At 41.9% G+C, this 21,454-nt stretch overlaps 1 protein-coding gene and 1 non-coding gene across 4 annotated transcripts in view; both read right to left on the bottom strand.

Moving 5' to 3' along the window:
• Positions 1-21,454, bottom strand: part of Zzef1 (zinc finger ZZ-type and EF-hand domain containing 1) — a 124,862-nt gene that overhangs the window by 30,805 nt on the left and 72,603 nt on the right. For 2 of the 3 annotated variants that reach the window (XM_029545621.1, XM_021212533.2), the window contains exons 29-39: positions 20,229-20,691; positions 18,872-19,036; positions 14,707-14,826; positions 14,007-14,168; positions 10,802-10,931; positions 8,568-8,706; positions 6,985-7,150; positions 5,989-6,251; positions 4,813-4,982; positions 2,516-2,666; positions 377-516 (exon numbers count right to left, since the gene is read on the bottom strand). In XM_029545621.1, the coding sequence (XP_029401481.1) occupies positions 377-516; positions 2,516-2,666; positions 4,813-4,982; positions 5,989-6,251; positions 6,985-7,150; positions 8,568-8,706; positions 10,802-10,931; positions 14,007-14,168; positions 14,707-14,826; positions 18,872-19,036; positions 20,229-20,691 (2,069 nt within the window). The remainder of the gene's footprint in view (positions 1-376; positions 517-2,515; positions 2,667-4,812; positions 4,983-5,988; positions 6,252-6,984; positions 7,151-8,567; positions 8,707-10,801; positions 10,932-14,006; positions 14,169-14,706; positions 14,827-18,871; positions 19,037-20,228; positions 20,692-21,454) is intronic. The other variant, XM_029545623.1, reaches the window with a different exon arrangement.
• Positions 13,431-13,591, bottom strand: LOC115065415. The gene has a single exon (XR_003845206.1). It is a non-coding gene; the product is annotated as a U1 spliceosomal RNA (small nuclear RNA).

Below are 21,454 nucleotides of genomic sequence, written 5' to 3'. Positions count from 1 at the left end.
TATATATATATATATATATATATATATATATATAGAGAGAGAGAGAGAGAGAGAGAGAGAGAAATAAAACATGAAAAACTAATAAATCTAAGTGAAGATCTTCATTCATTGCACTTTCAATTTTTCAATGAGGTTAAAACCTTTCAAAATTAAAAAAAAAACAGAAAAAGGTAATTATATGAATTAAAAACAGTCAATCACACTTAAGCAAAATGTAAATTCACAGAAGAAAGTGACTTTGATAAACAATCATAACCCCCTTCAGGACACAGGTGTTAATGATAGTTTGTGTCTGCTTACACCTTAACACTATTTTTTTTTTCTGCATATACCAATCACCCACTCTTACACAAAGAAAACACTGCCTGCCTCTTACCAACTTGATGGGAGGTAACATGGCTGCCAGCAATCCCAAAATTCTCTTCTGGGAACACTCTGCAAACACTTGCTCAGGGTTTGTAGTGATCGCCTTCTCTTCTACCGGTGCCTGAGCTGACACTTCTGGATGTTCAGCATCTGTGTGGGAAAATAGCACTTTCATATTTTGCTGGGCTCTACAGATGTAAAAGGCAACTAAGCCATGACACTGTCCCTGTGTGCCTGGAAATGTACTATTCTACTGCTAAAGCCAGGCTTGGTAATGCATACTTGGAATCCTAGCACTTGACAGGATGGATGAGCAAGAGTTTGAGGTCAGTCTGGGCTATACTGCAGGACTTTGTTTCAAAGAGAAGAACAAAGGGGCTGGAGAGTTGGTTTAGTGATTAAGAGCACCATCTAGGGCTGGTGAGATGGCTCAGTGGGTAAGAGCACCCGACTGTTCTTCCAAAGGTGCAGAGTTCAAATCCCAGCAACCACATGGTGGCTCACAACCATCCGTAACAAGAACTGACGCCCTCTTCTGGAGTATCTGAAGACGGCTACAGTGTACTTACATATAATAAATAAATAAATCTAAAAACAAACAAACAAACAAACAAAAAAAAACCACCATCTATTCTTCCAGAGGATCTGAGTTTGATCCCTGCATCCACAAGGCGGCTCACAACCATCTGAACTCCAGCTTCAGGGTTCTTCCTCTCTGGCCTCTACCTATATCAGGCACACACTTGGTACACAGATATACAAAATACCCATATATATATAAAAGAAAAATAATCCTTTAAAAAACAACAAAAACGGGGACTGAAGAGATAGCTCAGCACTAACTGTTCTTCCAGAGGTCCTGAGTTCAATTCCCAGCAACCACATGGTGGCTCACATCCATCTGTAATGGGATCTGATGCTCTCTTCTGGTATATGTGAAGACAGATACAGTGTACACACAAACATAAAATAAATAAATAAATCTTAAAAAACAAAACAAAACCAGAAAAATAACAAACTCTGTTGCTGAACACTTTTTACACAGTTGCCTTCTCAAGGAGGCCCTCCTGCTCCCTAATTAAACAGGTAGCCACCCTGTTACTTCCCATTCTCTGAACCAGCTCTTAAACAACATTGCTGTCTAGCATTTGATTACCCTTTAACTCCTGTGTTTGATGTTTATCATTTGCCCTTCTGATTTTTGCTTCTTTTGTGATGTACTTCAAAGTATCTAACAATGTCCCAGAACATAGGGCACTTGACAGATACTTGTGGCCTATGAACCAGAATGCTGGTCTTCAGGAGAATCTGACTCTGGTAGACTTGAGGACCTGGCATGATGTGGGGTGTCTACTGCTTCTGAGAGCTGGCCTTGAAGATGTTGCAGAATATACTCACTTTCACTTCTATTGCAGAATAGTCATTGGAATAGATTCTGATTCCCTGGGCTCCTTAAAGCACCTCCTCCTACAGAGCACTACTGCCCCAACTTCTAAAACTACAGCTCTGACCCTGCTACTGTCATCATCCAGCAGGCTGAGGCCTGAATGTCACGTGCATGCAGCAGAGTGCCATGGGAGCTCTTCTGAATCATCATCCAGAGCTCTGCTCTGCCCCTGCACACCTGGTATATGGATCTAACCTCGTTACTTCTGGAACCTACGAAGAGGCCTATTCTGCCTGAATGTCTGTCCCTACTGTGTATACTGGCACATTCAAGGTCCCTAGTATCCCTCCCTTTACATGGCTTTTTACAAATACAATCTGTTCTGCACCCCAATCAGGACTAACACTTGTCACCCTTCTTCTGGGGCCAGAATCACAGACCACCTCAAATGACAGTTATTTGTATCTCTGTCTGAAACCTTCCTGGATTGTGAGTTCCAGGAGGATAGAGACCATGTGTCTCTCTGCTTGTGTTGGTAGATTTAATTCTGGGATACAGGATGGTGTTCAACAAAAAGAAGGTACTTGGTGGGTAAACAATAGATAAGTTAAAATGAAGAATAGATGATGCAAAGTTACCAGCCACAGCTGAACAGATGAAGAAACTTTAGCTGCTGGACAATTTCAATTGTGAGCAACAGTGTAGGTATGATAATGTGTGAACTCGCAGAGGAAGGAGGGAGAGTTAATAACCAATCCTGACCTGGAAGTCCTGGAGGCACGTGAGCGCTGGCAGGTGCATCTGAAACTTGGGTCTGGCATGAAGGGTCCTTCATTATGGAGAGATCTTCACCTGCCTTTTTCTTCTGCTTGTAATCCAAGGGTCTGACTTCCTTATCTGCAGCTCTCTTTCCCTAGAAACAGAGTGGTAAATGTAAAAGAATACAACGAAAATGCACGCCATATAAATTTTGTCATAGTCTCTCAGGCACTAAGAATCTTCTGAATTACTAATGCTTTAGAGAAAACCACTCCTCTAAAGTGATGCTTCTTTAATCAGGTCTCTTGACATGCTGTCAGAGCTGCCAGGTCACATAAACATGGCTCATTTCAAGTCTCATTCTGGGAAAATGATGAAGTTGTTGCTCTCCTTTAGTCAATACAATGATCATCTTCATATATTTTCTTTTGGTGGAAAAAATAAACACAGGCTGGGCGATACCTCACAGTAAAGTGCTTACCATGTAAGCATGAGAACCTAAATGTAGATATGTAGCAGCCATGAAACAAGTCAGCAGTGGTGGGGAGTGCTTAGGAGGCAGGGACAGGAGGATCCCTGGAGCTTGCTGGCCAGCCGGCGTTACTGAACTGGTGTTTCAGGTTCAATGAGAGAACCTGCTTTGAAGCAACAATGAGGAAAGTGACAGAGGAAGACACCTGATGGTGACTGCTGGCTTCCACACACATGCACATGCAAATGTACACATGCATACAGCATACACATTCATAGAAAAAGCAAACCCATCTTTACTTACAGTAAGAAAAGTATTCTATCTGCTATTATCTTTATTGCTATTATAAAGATAAGGCTACATCAAATCTACACATAATATTATTTCTATTGCCACAGATGCAGGTAATTTATTGATGTAGAAATGAACATTCTAAGGATATAGGACAGAACTGTGACCTCAGTGGGTGAGGGGCCTTGGTATACAAACATGAGGATGGGTCAGATCCCAGCACTCATAGAAAGGCTGAACATGGTCACAGATTGTTATGTCTGCAATGGCTGGGAGGGAGGGAGGCAAGAGGATTGCTGGGGCTTGTTGATCATATTAGTTCCAGATTCAGTGACAAGCCCCGTCTCAAGGAATATAACAGAGAATAATAAAGCAGGATACCCAATGTCCACTTCTGACATGGAACTTACTGTATGTTATGTTCTAAGCACTTTACATGTTTCTTCCAAGTGTGGCAGTACATAACTCCTATAATCACCCTGCATTATAGGCACTGTTATTATCACCCTCTTTTGCAGAATGTACCTGCACCCATGTACACACAGATACATGCATGTGGAGACTGAGACACACAGACACACACACACACACACACACAGAGAGAGAGAGAGAGAGAGAGAGAGAGAGAGAGAGAGAGAGAGAGAGAAACACAAAGCCAAGTAGAAAGATTTGGATTTTAGTGGATTAAAACAATATAGTTGGGGCTGGTGAGATGGCTCAGCGGGTAAGAGCACCCGACTGCTCTTCCAAAGGTGCAGAGTTCAAATCCTAGCAACCACATGGTGGCTCACAACCATCCTTAACAAGATCTGACTCCCTCTTCTGGAGTGTCTGAAGACAGCTACAGTGTACTTACTTACATATAATAAATAAATCTTTAAAAAAAACAAAAAACAATATAGTCCATTTTGGTGTAAATGAATGAACACACTGATAGAGGGAACCACGATGCTGTAGGCGGCAGCCTGAGCTCCCAGGCACAGGTGAGGACTGCTGGCCCTCCTGACTGGATGGACTGACTGCTTTCTACTTTGTGCAGGATAGTCTGTGGCAGGTTAACATGTTGTGTGCCAAAGGTGGTGGTAGGCCACAGCTGAGAGACAAGCAGCTTGAGATTCTCCTGACCTGGTACCCTGATGAGGCTTCAGTAGAAATACCAGTGGCTCCTGAAGCAGAGGTGGGGATATTTGCAGCATGGTCTCAAGCTCTAAAAGCAAGCTTCCACAAAAATCATCTTTTGTTTATTTAATTACTTAATCTTATTTTAAATTCACAAAAGGATCTTTATGTGTGTGTTACCAACACAGATTGCTCTTGGACCTATAAAGTTTTTTCTGTCTATACACCTACCTATCAACTATGGTGTCTACCCATTAAAACAGTTAACTTCTGGTGTCATCTACCTGTTGACTGAATATAAACCAAAGCTGCATAATCTATGCTCTCTCTTAATGCCCCTGCTGTGCACCCTTGTGTGACTGGCTCTGTGAGTGAGTGCAGCTGTGACCACATGGTAGACATGTTACTTGTTACTTACATTGCAGGGTACAAACAGGCCTGCATCTGCCTGCTCCTCGGAGAGTTGGGCTGCTTTCTTCTCTAGCTGCTCCTCTGATGCCTGGCAGGACACTGTGACTGGCAGAGCTTGATTTTCTGAGGTAGAGTCACCATCTGGCAATACACCAAGAAGAGCTAGAGCTTTAAGACCTGGAATGGGAAAAAAAAAAAAAAGAAAATGGTTAAATGTTCCCAACAAGGAATATCTCTGGCAAGTGCCACAAAGCACTTGACCACTATGCAGAAACAGATGGCTGAGAGGTTACACAAACCACACAGCAGCACACTTGGCACTCTACAGCTATTCCACTCTTGATCTCAAGTGGGGACAGACAGACAGCAAGGGGAAACCACACTTGAAGTCAATGAAACACTGAAGATACAACAGGCAACAGGATTGTTTTCAAAGTTACAAACATATTTTTGTGATAGTGTCAAGCAATGAAGATTTTTTTCTGAGACAGTGTCACATTATGAACTGTGGTCTTGCCTGAGACCTGTTGTAGATCAGGGTGGGCTTGCATTTAGAGTGCTGTGTGAGTGCTAGACTTAAAGACATGTACTATGCCTGGCTGGTAACTAGATTTTTAAATCCCCACTGGCAGATAGAGACATCACCAACTTTCTCCCTACGTCTGATCCCTTGATGTCAATTAGGATGGGGAGTCTGAGAGAAACTTAAAGCTTAACACTTACTTTACTTTCTTACTAATACCCTCAGGGAAGTCAGAATTACCTCCTTCTGGGATTCAGAACTGGAACTCAGGTGTGCATGATCAAGCCCAGACACACCATTTTATTTATAAGCAGCTCTTGTCTAGAATATAAATACACATGGATTGTACTTCAGGTTTTTTTTTTTTTAAGCATAGATTTCTGAGCAAAGTGAGAGATTCAAACACTATAGATTCATGGACTTACAGAGTTTTCTAGAGTTTTGATTATTAATACTGAATTACATCATTAGGGAAGTAGTTTAACTGTTACTTTATGCCAACAGCTCTCTAAAGAGAAACAAGAGCTTAAGTTCCAGGCTAGGCTGAATCCTCTTGTGAATGACCTGAGTCAAGCATGGTCTTTTACAGCTGCCTGGGTCTTCTTTGTCTCCAACAGCTGGCAGAGGCCGGGCCAGGGGTCCTACATAAGGAGTAGTCACCTTTGCCCTGGTGGGCCTTCATCAGACAGTCCCCAACCAGCTGCATGCACTGGCTCCGCAGGGTGGCAGCATTGGTGCGGGCCTGGGGGTCCAGCTGCTCCCCATCCACCTGCTCTGTACTGGTCAGGTGGGCACTATAGAGAGCCAGGGCAGCAAAGAGCAGCCAGGAGTAGTTGTGGATATAGGGCTGGATGAGCCTCTGCCGGTCACTGATGCGGATGGTCACCATTGGGTGGGCTGTGATGCTGTGAGTTGGCAAATGGCTGCAAAGACATGATAGAACAGTATCAACTCTTGGCCCAGAGAAATGAACTAGCACAAATACTCAGTATATCACACTAGCATGTCACAACCTAAAACCTGCACATGAAAACCACGCCGAGGAAGAGAGTTCTGAAAGTGTGCTAGCTGCATGCTGGTAATGCAAATTGATGCCCATCATTTTAAAAGATGAAGTACAAGGTATAGGAAAGAAATGACTTAAGTTTGAAACGTGCTTTAAATACTTTAGGGTAAAAGAATGAAATAAGCACACATGACACCATCTCCCTGGCTGGTGAATCCAAGGACACAGGGTGCACTGTACCACTCTCTCTTCTTCCGAATATGTTAAAATTTTTACAGTAGAAGCCTTCTTTTAGTAAGGAAGGGGTCACAAGATAGCCTGGCAAGTAAAGGCATTTACCATACCTGGTGACCTGAGTTTAATCTCCAGAACCCACAGAAAGGAGAAGAGAGAAATCACTCCACAAAATTGTCTTCTGACCTCTTCATGTGCACACACATGTGCATGCACATACCTTTCCCCTCCCCAATAACAATAAAAGGTTTAAAGTTCAGAAAGCTAGGAGTACAGCTCAGGTGTAAAGGGCTTGCCTAGCATTTACAATGTCTTGGGTTCAATCCCTAGCACCACAGGAAAAGCAAGATGACTCCCTTTTAAGTGAAGACTTGTATCCCAAAAGGTTATGGTGGCAGCAGGGGAATCTGACATACCCATAGGAGTATTTCTTTGCTGTGTAGCATCCATAGCAAAGATCAAAGTCATCACATACATTGCAATTCATTCTCCGGCCTATGATCAAACCCTGGCAGTGGTCACAGGTAAATTCCATGTTGACCATTTCATGATCATCTCCATGGCCCTCGGGCTTCACTCCACCTGGAAAAAAACCCAGTAATGTGAGATGGATCGGGCAGAGGATGTCCTCCAAGTGCTAGCAAACTGACCCCAGCACCACAGCCAAATTTCATTTACTACTCCAGAGGGCAGGAGCTCCTTTGAAGACCAGAATGCTTCTGTGGGCATGAGCACATCAATGACATTCTTAGTATACACCTCTTGGGCAATGGTCCAGCTGACTGATCCTGATTCTACAGTGTCACAGCCATGTCAAATACATGCCAAATTCCTACCATGACTGCTATTTAGGATAAACAGGCCCATGATACTTTATGAGCTGTCTCCCACACTCCACCTCTGACAGAGGTTACACACCTACTGGTGTAGTCCTAAGGAATACTGAGAAGTGACCACATTTCTGTTCTTACTTTATCATTGCAGAAATATAGGTGAAAACAGACTTCAGAATCCAAGACTCAAAGAGTAAGAGAATGAGACACTCTAAGTCCCTGCTCAGTACTCTTCACAGGTGGCCACTTCTGTTCTCAGTGCTGTAAACCTGATGTATGTCCAAATACCCTTGTGACTAGAGTCTCTTAAGAGAGAATAAAACAGTCTTCCCTGAGCATAGCTTTGATCAAACTAACACCACAGTTATAAACCTTTTCTGCTGTCTTCAGACTATTCAAATTCCTTAGCCTAGCATCTCAGGGTTCCACAACTTGAACCCCTATCTGTCCTAGTCAATCACTTAATTAGACAGACATACAAAGGTATCTATCTAAACTCATTGAAAGCACTTATTTCTCTGGCCCCAAGCTTGCTCTGCTCTGATGGTAACACTATTTTCAGAGTTTTGTTATGTCACCCAGTTTGAACTTCCTTCAAAGACCAATTCTTATCCTATCTCCTCCACAAGGCTTTCTTGTAGTGTGCAACTATATTTCCAAAATTTCCTAGAAATATTCTGCACTGCTCACTTATAACAGCATATGCATTCACTATGTTTGGCCTCTCTGTTAGGCTGTGTTTCCAGGACAGGAACTGTGTCTTCACTGCTGGACTTTAAATGTACAGAGCCCTCCAGTGCTCACTACTGCAGATGAGCTCAGCCCTAGCACCCATAAGTCAAGTATATTAAAAATAGTTCAAGTTTATTTTGCTTGTATGTTTATTTTGCTATTTGGAAACACTGCATGATTCAGAAGCAAAATTTCTTAGAAACTTATCTAAGCATGTATTAACTAATCCTGAGAGTTTATCAAGTGCCTCCTGAGCAGGACAGGAGATGGAAGGATGTTAGATGGAAGCAGTGGAGGTCATCATTGAGTTGAGGGAGACGACTCAAATTTGCCAGTGAACCAGAGACTCTACATAGCATAGTGAGTCTTAAAGATGCCAAAATCATAGAAAGAAAAATAACTTCCTCATGGACATGGGATCCACTGAAGTTTACCAAGGAAGCAAGTCTTGCAGAGGTCCATGTCGCTGCACTGTAGACACCGGTAGCGATGCCAGGGGGCAATCTCATCACACCCATCACAAGAGATATCCACATTTAACAGGTCACAGTAGCGAGCAATAAACATGTGCATCTATAAGGTGAAATAAACACAATTAGCCAACAGACTTACTATTGTGGAAACTATTCACTAATCAATTTATTCATTTAGTAGGAACCTAAGATCTCCCAAGTTTTGTACCACTTGCTAGGATTTGAAGCTGGATAACCAAGTTCCCATTTGGGAAATCCCTCAAACAAACAGAGGATGGTTATACAGTGTGATGAATGCTTTGACAGGCAAAGTCTGGAGTGTTAGTGAACATGGAGGACACTAGCAAAGGTATTGGGAGGGTCAAAAAAGGTTCTCTAAGGATGGCAACTCCTCAGATAAAATCAAGAACAAACAGATGGTAGTTGGGTGGAGATAAAGGTGACAGGCACATCAGACAGAAGGAACAGAAGCACGACATGGGCTGGGAATGAGCACCTGCCTAAGCAGGTACAAGGCACTGAAAAAAGAAAGAAGAAAAAAGACAAGGTCTTTTTGTTTGCTTGCTTGTTTGCCTTTTTAAAGGATGTATTTTAATTTCTTTTTATTTATGGGCATGTCTGTATGTCTGTGCATGTGTATGTATGCCTGAAGAAATTTACTTAGAAACAGTTTCTTAGAGATAGAGTTACAGACAGTTGTAGGAACCAAACTCAGGTCTTCTGGAAGAGCAGAAAGTGCTCTTAACCACTAAACCACTTCTCTAGCTCCAAGGCTTTTGCAATTGGCAGTAATCTAGAATGCATACTAGAGTACATAGGGGGAATAACCAGGAGAAGTTAGACAAGTACAATCCAAGGAACCTAAAATGCTAAAGTATAAAAACAGAGTTTTTAAATGGAAAGGTAATGGCAATAGATTTGGTCATTCTGAAGGTTCCTCTGGCTACACAGCAAAAAATGGATTGATCAGAGCAAGACAAGGGTCAGGGAAGCTGACTATGATGCAGCCGTTCAAGTAGTTCCATGGCAGTAATAAGGGCAGGGACTGTGCTGTAAACAGGATTGAGAAAGCAGGCAGATTGAAAAGTATTAAGGAGGCAGAGTGAAAAGACCCGGTTACCAAATTACTAGAGATGGTTAAGAATGGCATCTAGATGTTTGGCTTATGTACTTGTTAGACAATGGCAGTACTAACAAATATATTGAAAGAGGACTACTGATTCTGGCACATTAAAATAGCATGGTAGTGCTTCCCCATAACTAGCATTCAGGAGACTGGGGCAGGAGGATCTCAAGCTTTGGGCCAGTCTGGGCCTCTTTATAAACAAACAAATAATACTCTGGCTTTTCCTCAGATAAATCCTTTGTCTTTAACTAGCCATCTACACAATTAGTCAGTAGATGTTCTACTAGCCAGCTAACTAATTACCTATCTGGGAGCAGATAGTAAGGGACTGTTATATCAACAAGCTATTGGATTACTAGAAAGTATTATAAGGCAGTTTATATTAGGGTCTGCATATGAGGAAACTAAGTCAGAAATTCACTGTTTGGTAGTTGATGGTATGTTGTAGGAGAGGAAACCTGCCAGGTCACCTGAGCACTACAGGATGTTCTCATTCAGACGTTAACTTACAAGGGAAAAGTCTCAAGTCCCAGTTGGTATGCTCCTCTTAAGCACCACAAGGTACCATAATGAACAGAATGACTGGCAAACAGAAGATGCTTAAGAAGGGGAAAATTAGTGGCTTCAAGGCAGCAGGTGTCTGACATATGGAAACATATGTCCAGTACTGACAGACAGGAAACCTCACAAATAGATGGATAGGCTACTGTGTGGGTCATTTAATGCTCATATGATAGAGAGCTGCTTCCAAGCTCACCTGATTGGCAACCTTGTAATTGGAATTATGCTTGCCTATGTTCCTATGTCAGCCCAGAACTTGAGAGTCCAAACGCTTCAGTAATTCCTTTTCTCACTAAATTAATACACTGGTTTCTGATCATGTACATGAGTCTTACGGGACACTCTGCTGTGAACCTAGTTGGTATGGAAATGAGCAACTATGGATCTCATTGGGATGAAGACCAGACAGACATTCCTGGAGCCCTCTTGGGAGACATCATCTAGGCACACCCCAGCACATCCAAACTCCTAGCAAGTCACCCAGATTGCTCTAGCTGAGAGGTCTTACTTTCCTCTGCTTCTCTGGATCCTCTTGGGCTATTTTTTCATACCAGGCCTCAAACATGCCGTCCTGACACTCATCCATCCACTCTGAGTTCTGCTTGGCATCAGCGAGCTCATCTTCTTCACTCCACTGGCTGAAAGAAGGATGTGATGAGAGAGAAGCATGCTTCTTACAACACCCAAGGACGTGCTAGTTAGCAGATGCTGTGTCCTATAACTTTTATAGATGGGGCATTTTGAAATGATGGGAATTGCTTTTCAAAGCCTCAGAGTTTATCAGCTATTTGATGGGTTTACACTCAGAAAATAGAAAAGCTCCTTTCTGAAGCAGACTATACTGAGTAGGGCAAACTTATCATGTGCCAGGTACTGAAGTCAAATATGATGAGTTTAAAAAGTTCATCCAGTCAGACTGTGGTGGCATGTGTCTTTAATCTCAGCACTCAGGAGGCAGAGGCAGGAGGATCTCTGAGTTCAAGGCCAACCTGGTCTACAGAGTGAGTCCCAGGACAGCCATGGCTACTCAGAGAAACCCTGTCTCAAAAAACCAAAAACAAAAAACAAAAAAAACAAAACAACAACAACAACAAAAAAAAACCAACAAAAAACAAAAAAAGTTCATCCATGAACAGTGGCACATACTCAGGAGGCAGAGGCAAGTGGGTTTCTGTGAGTTAGAAGCCAGTTTGGACTCTATGGTGAGTTGTAATCTAGCAAAGGCTATACAATGAGACCCTGTCTCAACACCAATAATAGTAACAACAACAACAACAACAACAACAACAACAACAACAACAATAATAATAATAAAGTTCTGGTTGATAATGTAGCCTGATTGGTAGAAAGCATGAAGCTTTAGGCTTCATCTCCAGGATGTCATAAACATCACCAAGCCTATAGTCCTAGGCAGAAAGATCAGAAGTTCGAGACAATTCTTGGCTATATTCGCCTGAGGTCAGCCTGAACCAATCACAACTTTGTCTAAAATAAATTCAGTGTGGACAGAGTTTGAATACCCTAATGCAATCTGCATGAGAAAAGGGTCAGGAGATCCTGTGACTTCAGCTCTACCAACTAATTGCTATACAACCTTCACACATTATAGTCAATAAATCTGAAGTATCAGTGGCCTCCAAATACATGGGCTCCATATCTTTGGATCAGTCAATACCACAGCAAAGTTATCTTTAAAAAATTGTTTCTGGGGCTGACTCAGGGGTCAAGAGCACTTGCTGTTCTTCCAGAGGACTGGAGTGCAGTTCCCCTGTCAGCAGCTCACAGCTGCTTTTTACTCCTATTCCAGGGGATCCAACACCTCTAGTCTCTGAGGACACCTAAACTCACATGCCCACACACACACACACACACACACACACACACACACACACACACACAATTAAAAATAAAATACATCTTTATGAAAGCCATCTGTATTGAACATGTCTGGTTGCTTTTGTCATCACTCCCAGTAACTCATACATAAGGCATCATAAAGTTATCTGGAGATGATTCAATGTATACAAGAGGGTGTGTATGTATGGTATTGAGGACCTGAAGTATCTCATTTGTATTGGTGAGGCCTTGGAACTAATCCACCAAAGGACAGGAACACAGGGACTGTACCTAGTCCTGCTCCTGATTTTTCATTTCAAATCAAAGGTTTTAGGTGGGTAATTTCATCAGCTCTTCTCTTGTAAAGTTATAAATTTCCATAGTTCCAGTTTACAGTTTGCTTCAGCAATGAAAATTCACACATGGGCTGGAGAAACAGTTCAACGGTTTAAGAGTAATTGTTCTTCAAGGGAATCAAGTTCAGTTACCAACACCCACATTAGGTGGCTCATAACCACTATTTTAGCTCCAGGAGATTGGACATCCTCTTCTGGCTTCTGATGGCACCCACATATAGAAATATCTGTGTGACATTCACACAGAGAAATATACATATAAATAAAAAATAATAAATCCTTAAAAATGTAAATACAAAAAGATCTGCTAGCTAGCAAATGCAAAACGAACATTCATCCATGCATTCCAATGGTTTTAGGCCTGTTCTTGCACAGCTCTGGGCTAGTTTGAGAAATTGGTATGAAGGATATGTGATCCCTCTCTCCTCCAGGACTATATCATGCTGGCACAGATAAGGTTAAAACACTGGGCTGACAGACAGCTAAAGAACCAGCTGTAACCAGTGCGGTGTCTTCCTTGTCTGCCCTCTGATGGAAGGTCAAGTGCTAGAGACAGCTTTTTCTGCTGAGCTACCTTGATGGCCCAAGGAAAGAGCTTTAATTGACCCCTCTTCCCAGAACATCTCTTCTGACAGTGAGTGCTGTCTCGTTCGCTTACGTCCCAATTCTCCTCTTATCGCCTACTTGTCTGTTCTTTTCTCCTTGCCACACAAGAGTAATGGATGGTAAATGAGCTTGAGCAGGGTCAAAAATGGAATGAAGAACCTCTAGAGAAGCCTGCATCTACTCAGAGGCATATAATACCTTCCTTTTCTTAAGCCCCACTCTCTCAATACCTGCGTTTAATTAAATCTATATTAAAATTGTCTCCACAAACTCCCAACTTCATTTTATAGCAAAACTAAAATTTAAAAACAGACTTTGCATACCATTTTCTTTTAATGTAAGGGAGAGTGTAAACAGTCTTCCACTATCACAAATTCTATAGTCAATTTTCCCATGTTTGGGGAAATAGCAGAGGTCAGCACATTCCAAGGGTCATCGTTAAACCTCACCCTGGGAAAATCACTTTCTTGATTATAAAATCTCCCCTGCCAGATAAGTATTGTATACTATTTTTTATTATAACCTAAATTTTTACAATGCTCAGTACACTACAGTGGCTAACAGCATACACAGGTGTTTAAAAAAAAAAAAAGGATTCTTCAATTCTGCAGGCTATTAGGACCCCCCCCCCCAAATGAAGACAATCCTCATTTTCCAAATTCAAAACACTATGGCTCTCAATTTACCCAATCTCACTGTGTACCAGGTACTGTCCTAGACTCTCAGAATGGAACTTATGCATTCTCCACAAGTTTCAGAGGTAGCTCTAAAGATGAAGAAATAGAGGCATAGGAAGTTTATATAATTTGGAAGGTTGTCTAGTTCTCCTGTGACAAAGCCAGGATCTATTACAGACTAGCTGCTGATCCCATTGTTTGCCCCAACTCTAGGAATGGCAGGCAGAGCCTTGCTTACCTGATCACACTGTCATGGACACTGATGTTTTCTTGGGACATGTTCATGAGGAGATCAGGTAACTGAATGTCAACAAAGAAGGCAAGATCACTGGGTTCCCAGCCCATATCCAAAAGATGAAGCAGGGCTGTCTGAACACAAGATAAAGCAGGGAGCAGAGACCTAAAGAGACCACACAGGTGACAGTTATCTAAGCTGCGTAGTGACAACAGGGACAGTATAAGTTGGCAGCCTGTTTTGGTACTAATTTGTAAGGGAGGATTCTGCATAAACATCCTTCAAATCTTAAAAAAAAAAACAAAAAACAAGAACAACTTTGAAAGATGGAAAGTGAGTGTGACGTCAGGGGCATCTGGCAATGAAGGAAGAGGGAGCAAGGTAATAGTGCCTGCTGACTACGGCAACATTAGAATCACTCCCAAATTAGTCAGGGTTATGCAGTTATAGAAGAGCCATTTGATTTAAGGTTTATGTCTGAATGACTTACTATAGAGGAGACAAGAATCTGCTTTGTACTCAAATTTTAATCTACACGCAATACATCAGACACAGAAGATAACAGGCTATCAGTGAATTACTTGTGCTTAATTTTGTGGGGTTTTATTTCTTTTGGATTTTCAACTTCAAATATGTATTTCATTTATAATTAGAAAAAAGATACATTTTTTTTTCCTCAAGAAATATAAAGGTAATCCAGTACCTGTCATTTATGCTACTAAATCCTTTGATTGCTTTGACCAAAAACAGAACAAGTTGATAGTAAGTGTCTCGGATTTCTTTATGTAGATCAGCACCACAGCCTTCCAAGTGTCCAAAGTAACTAGAAACAGAAGAAACCATCAGCTGCAACTTTTTGATTTCCATTTCTTACACAAAACAACCAAAAAGCAGCCAGTTAAACGACTTGGAGGAAAACAGGGACAGCGACATTCAAGTCCAGTTGGGTTGAGAGAACAGTCTAGCAGAAGTGCAGAGTTAACAACTACTCATCTGTCAGTCACACAAAGCACCCACCCCTACTCCATGAGTGTGCCATGCTATGTATGTCACACACCTTCCATAACTTACCTCAGTTTGCCTTCTCCAAACCAACATGGCCCCCAAACTGTTCTTTCTTTATTGATGACTTTAGTATTAAACTTTTCTTTTTACTTTTTTTTTGAGGTGTGTGTGTGTGTGTGTGTGTGTGTCAGGGGTATCCTCTGGATATGCCTGGAACTTGACGTCCTAGAATTCATAGAGATCCAGCTGCCGATGCATTCCAAGCGCTCGGTTCCCTGACTTTTCACACTGTGATCCTTGGCACCTAAGTGACTTCAACATCCATGGGAATGATGTCTCTGTTTCTTCTTCTTTCTATCCTTTATCGTCTTCATTGCCAAGGATTTTCACTTAATTTCCTTAACTAACCCAATTTGATGGTCCTTCCTTAACCATAATCATGTGCAGACTGACTTCAGAATGAGCTACTCTAGCTACACTCTTCTCTCCTGCCCTGCTGTGAACTTCCCTCAGCCTTTCTCGGTCCTAGTGAGCCCAGCCCAGTGAGCCATCAGCTACTCCCAGCATATTCTGTCTGCTCTCTTCTCAGCTTGGATTCCACAGCCCACCACCATATTGCCATGTTAGTAACCACCAGCTTCCTGGCCCCTTTCTCTTTCTATGAGAAATACCTCTTGCATAAGGAACCTTATTATTCCAAAACACCTGAATGAAGGTGGAAGGAACATCACACAATCACACTGACTTATGCCACTCTAAATTTGTAACTGTCATATTTTCTTCTTTCTCTTTAAAAATACTATTTTTTAGGCTGGGCACCACAGCACACACCTTTAATCCCAGCAATCTAGAGACAGAGGTAAGAGCATCTTGTGAGTTCAAGGCTAGCCTGGTCTACATAGCAATTGCCAGAACAGCCAGGACTAAAGAAAGACTATGTCTCAAAAAAAAATATCTATTTTTAATTTTATGTTTATGAGTACTTTGCCTACATGTATTCATGTGTAACATGTATGTACCTGGCACCCACAGAGGTCAGAAGAGAGTACTGGATCCCCTGGAACTAGAGTTACAGACATGAGCTACCATGTGGGTGCTGGAAGGTGAACAAGTGTCCTCTGCAAGAACAAACAAGAGCTCCTAATGTACGAGCCAACTCTCTAGCTCATCCTCCCACTCCCCCCCCCCCCTTTTTTTTTGAGACAAAGTCTAACATAGTCTCCAGGCTCACCTTGAACTTACTATGTTGCCCATGCTGGTCCTGAGCTCAAAAAAATTCTCCTACTTTTGCCTCCTGAGTACTAGGAACATAGGAGATACTACCATACCCAGCTCACAAATATAATTCTTTAAAAGGCATTTGATATTGTCAAGCAACTTAGCAGACTGGCTTTCTCCATTTTCATCTCTATTTAAAGCCTTCTCGGGGCTGGTGAGATGGCTCAGTGGGTAAGAGCACCTGACTGCTCTTCCGAAGGTCCGGAGTTCAAATCCCAGCAACCACATGGTGGCTCATAACCATCTGTAACAAGATCTGACGCCCTCTTCTGGAGTGTCTGAAGACAGCTACAGTGTACTCACACATAATAAATAAATAAATCTTAAAAAAAAAAAAAGCCTTCCCGCCTTTCCTTAAATGGTTACTAGCTTCTTCTCTACCTCATTTCACTGATGAATCTGCTCTTGTCTTATTTTTAAAAACATAAAGGAATCCCTCATCTTTGTAGTACTCCATTAGCCAGGAAACTTTTATCTGCACTGGGTTGCTGGACTGTCCTGCTTTTTCCTGCTAACCCTGACAGCACTTCCCTGACCTTGGCTGGCTCATCTCCACAAGCACTGTGTACCAGTATCTCCACACCTGCAGGTGTAGGCCTCACAGCAAAGAATGGGCTTGGCAGGAGCAAGGCTCCATCTGCTCAGTAGCCAGCACTGCAAACAATACAACCCCCGGCTGGCTACAGCCTCTGGTCTTCTTTCTACTGTTTTCTTTCTACTTTACCATCTCATCGTCTTTCTTGCAACCAGGCTTCAGGCCACAATTTACCAGTGCTGTCACCATTCAGATCCACTGCTCCAATCTCAAGTTCTCATATCAGCATCCAAATCAACTGACAATTCTTAAGGCTGAAGACAATCTTCTCTTCGCTTTTATGTTATCACCACCCACAGGTTGTCAACCTACTGAAAAGGTCACTTTCTACCATAATGGTCTTAGTGACTCCTCTTTTTCTTGACTTCTAAATAAAGGCAGGCTTGAGGCTCAGTTCTGCGTAACTGCCTGCTCAGGTTTCATCTGGTCCACGGCTTTAAATACCATCCATATGCTGAGGCTAAGCAAACTCGATCTCTAGGCCTGACCTTGCAGGACTTTAGAATCGGATCCTCATCTTCTCATTGTTGAATACCAAAGAAGCAATTACAACACAGAATGGAGAGATGGCTCCATATGTTCACTGGGCATGGTGGCATATACCTTTAGTCTTAGCACTTAGGAGGCAGAGGCAGTTGGATCTCTGAGTTTGAGGGTAGCCTGATTGACAGAGCAAGTTCCAGGACAGACGGGGCTACAGGGAGAAATCCTGTCTCAAAAAACAAAAGCAAAACAAATAATAATAAAACGTGCCCTTCTAAAGAACACAGGTTCAATTTCCAGCACCCATATGGAGTCTTTCTCCAGTTCTAGGGGTCTTTTCCCAGGAGATCTGATTCTGACTTCAACAGGCATCACATATGCAAATGGAGGTTGGAATGGGAGCAGGACAGGGGGTGGCACATGAATATGCATACAGGTGAAACACTCATACACATAAAATTAAAAAAAAAAAAAAGAGTTTAAACATATGGCCAGAACAAAATTTAAAATTTTGTCCCTATCTGTGTTTTTCACATTCCTCCTCTCAGCAAAATGTGACACCATCCAACATAGCTACTCCAACCCAAATCCTAAGAGTTCTTTCCCTGTTTCCAATATCTTTCGTTCACCTTCTGAATGACTTCCCTTTTTCTCTATCTCTTAAGCTTCTGCCTGGTCCAAACCATCTCTCTTGCTTCTATTACACCAACTTCCTAACACTTTTCTGATTTTCTTTCTTTCCCACAGAGTAGCCAGAGGTATCTATACTTAAACCCACCGTGTTCCTCCTTCTGGGCTTCAAAATCTCCCAGTGTTTCCCACCTGCAACTCAGTATAGCAGGAAACACCTTGGGTCCTGCCTGGCTGCTTTGGCTCCCCACTACTCACACAGTCATGCTCCTTTGCTGTCCCATGGCCTGATTCCCCAGCAGGAGTCCCTTGTGCCCTTGGCACTCCTGACTAATCTCAGCAGGTCATCCATCTCTTGGTGTACACGCCATTTCCTTAGTCTGCTTTCCTTGTCCACCTAACCTGTGTCACTGTGCATGGAATCACCACATGCTATATCACTGTCAGAGACTTGTTTATTTTGAATGCCACTTACTCTTCAAGAGAATATGAGGCTCCATTAGAAAGAGGCCTTGTTTGTCTTGTCACTTTTGTATATATAATGCTTAGAAAGGTGGCTGGCATAACAGAAAAAAAAATGTTTGTTGCGTTAAGGTTAGAAGCACCTCGAAAGGTCTTAGTCATTACTGTAAGTGAGCACTGCACTTAGCACTCATCTTCTGGAAGCCTTATGTCAGTGTGGGTACATGAGAAACACATAGAGTAATAACCACATTCTGATTTTTACAGGAAGATATAACCCATTTTTTGAAATGAGAGAACAAATTAACCAAAAATATAAATTTGCATTATATATGGCAATTTTGGAGTTATCAACTAAGATTTCTGTAAAATGGCCTCTGTTTGATTTTCTGTCACACCTGTCATTTGTACTTACTTTGTAAAATCTTTCTGGCAGGTCAGAAGTTCCAGTAGGAAAAGTATATACGGTGGGTGGAAGCAGTGAGGTTGCCCGAGGGATTCTGTGCAATACTGAATTATCCGCAGGACTTCAAGTATGCTCTGTGCTTGGGCTTTCCGCAAAGAAAGAACCTTCACAACACTGGAAACAAAGTTCAAGTCAGGAAAGCCCAGAACACAACCCCTTTCCCCACATTCTGAAGCCACATGAACAAAAGCGAGTCCTACTGGGAGGACAAGGAGTGTCAGTATGAATGCTCCCTGTAGTTAACACTTGAGGCACAAAAAACAATGCGCACTAACTGCTCAAAAAACTTTGGTATCTTTACTTCCCCTAAGGAGGCAAAGCTTTAATTCTTAGGGCAGGAAATTCCTCACTGATATAGGTCTATGGTCAAATAATTTTGTCAGAAAATATTAAATCCTAAATTTCTTCCCTAAAATATGAAAAATAGAATTGATTGGTAGTGTGTTTTTAAGCCAGGTGTGGTGGTTTATGCCCACATTACCAGTACTTAAGAAACTGAGGGAGGGGGGTTGCTGAAAGTTCCTGGTTAGTGTGGGCTGCAGAAGTAAGATTTGTCTCAAAAAGCCAGAAAAGGAAATGAAGAATAAGGAGGAAGAGGGGGAGGAGGAAGAAGAAATGGAAGAAGAAGAGGAAGAGGAAGAGGAGGAGAGAAACAAAGAGAAAAAGAAAGAAGCAAAGAAATATTTCTGTTTTAAAAAAATATCCGGGCAAACATTACTGAGATTTATATTATATACAGTAAAGTATTCAGTTGTTTGGTTTTTTTGACACAAGGTCTATCTACAGCATCCTTGGCTGTCCAGGAACTCAAAGAACTCCACCTGCCTTTGCCTCCCAAGCACTGGGATTACAGGTGCATGTCAAGATGCCCAGCTACACTCTTTTCTAAGACAGGGTCTCATGTACTCTAACTCTTGTGCTACACCTCCCAAATGCAGATACACCACCACACAACGTTTTAACCTAGTGCAGGAATCAAGCCCAGAGCCTTTCCATGCTGAGTGAGCTCTATACCAATTGAGGTATATGAAAAATCCACAGTGTATGAATCTTATATTTCTTCAAGGAGAAAAAAAAAACCAAGTTTTTTATCCTGCATATTCTAAAACAAGTCTGGATGTACCATAAGTATTATTGGATCACTTTATTTATTTTTTTATTTAAAAATTTTTATGCACTATATTTTGATTATATTCTTTCCCCTATCCCTTATTTGTTCATGTTAAACATGAACTTCAAGCCTTTGACTAGACTGGGTACCTACGACTTGAGAAGGGAAAGTGCTGGAAGGAAATGACTGGCTCACCTCTCATGGGAGAGTGACTGGTCTTTAATGAAGTCCATGACATCCTTCAGCACCGGGTATTTCTCCTTGACTGTGGGGACTGGCCTGGCCTCCTCCATGGATCTGAAAGAGAGCAGCCGGAGTCGCCCTCGGGTGAAGGGAGGCCGCCGGGTGGGTGTGGATGGTGATGAGGGCTCTTCAGCTGTGGACACTTCTGCAACAGAGGGGCCACTGCTGGGTAGTAGCTTTGGCTGGATCTCTAAGCCAGGACTCCTGTCACCTGCAGCTGGAGTGGCTGCTTCTGTAGGAGATGCTGAACCCTGGAAATGTTCTTCCACTACAGAGCTTGTCCTTTGGCGTCTATCAAGTGGCTGGAGATGATCAGTTTCATCAACGGGTACCAACTTGTCACAGTTTTCTTTTGAACTTTTGCTCATGGGCAAAAATTTCAGTAATAACAGACTTTTCTGAATACATTCTTTTGCTAAATGAAAACAAATGAAGCAAAACAAGAAAAAGTCAAAGTTAAAAAAAAAAGAAAGAGTCAAAATTAAACTTACAATCTACTTTTGGAGAAAAAAATAATCTATTTAAACGTCATGACTTATGGCAAGAAAAGCCTTCATAAATGTTGTAACATGTGCATCTACTGACAGAACCTTATCTTAAGAGTTCAGACTTATCTACAGTACAAATGAGGATCTTGCCATGAGTATAGTGCCTTTTCAAAGGTTTCATAGGAATGATCGATTCAAACACAGATAGATAGTGTAGTAGAAGGACCTGCCACATGCCCAATACTCAGTCTCAGTAATCAGCCATCAACTCACAGCCAGCCTGGTCCCCTACTCCCTTCTCCCCAGCTTCCAGGCACTGCACATTCATCTGTAAGTATTTCATAACACTAGGGTTTTAAAGAGCAGTACGAGCAGGCTGGAGAGATGTCTCAGTGGTTAAGAGTGCACACTGTTCTTGCAGAGGATCAGAGTTTGGCTTTCAGATGCACATCAGGCAGCTTATAACTTCCTGTAACTCTAGCTCCAGAGACCCTGACACATGATATAGGCACTGCATTTGTGCACACACCACATGCAGATGCACACATCATTTTAAAATAATCTTTAAAAGTATCACAACCATAGTAGTATTTTAAAAATTAATAATTATTTCATTTCCATGGCTAGCCAATGTGCACACATTTTAAAAACATAACAAGATATAGCTTAAAAAGCACTTAATATTTCCTA

This window comes from Mus pahari, chromosome 14, assembly GCF_900095145.1.
Source record: "Mus pahari chromosome 14, PAHARI_EIJ_v1.1, whole genome shotgun sequence".
NCBI classification, from domain to species: Eukaryota; Metazoa; Chordata; class Mammalia; order Rodentia; family Muridae; genus Mus; species Mus pahari.
The sequence above is the reverse complement of the archived record's forward strand: the minus strand, read 5'-3'. Positions and strand labels throughout refer to the sequence as shown.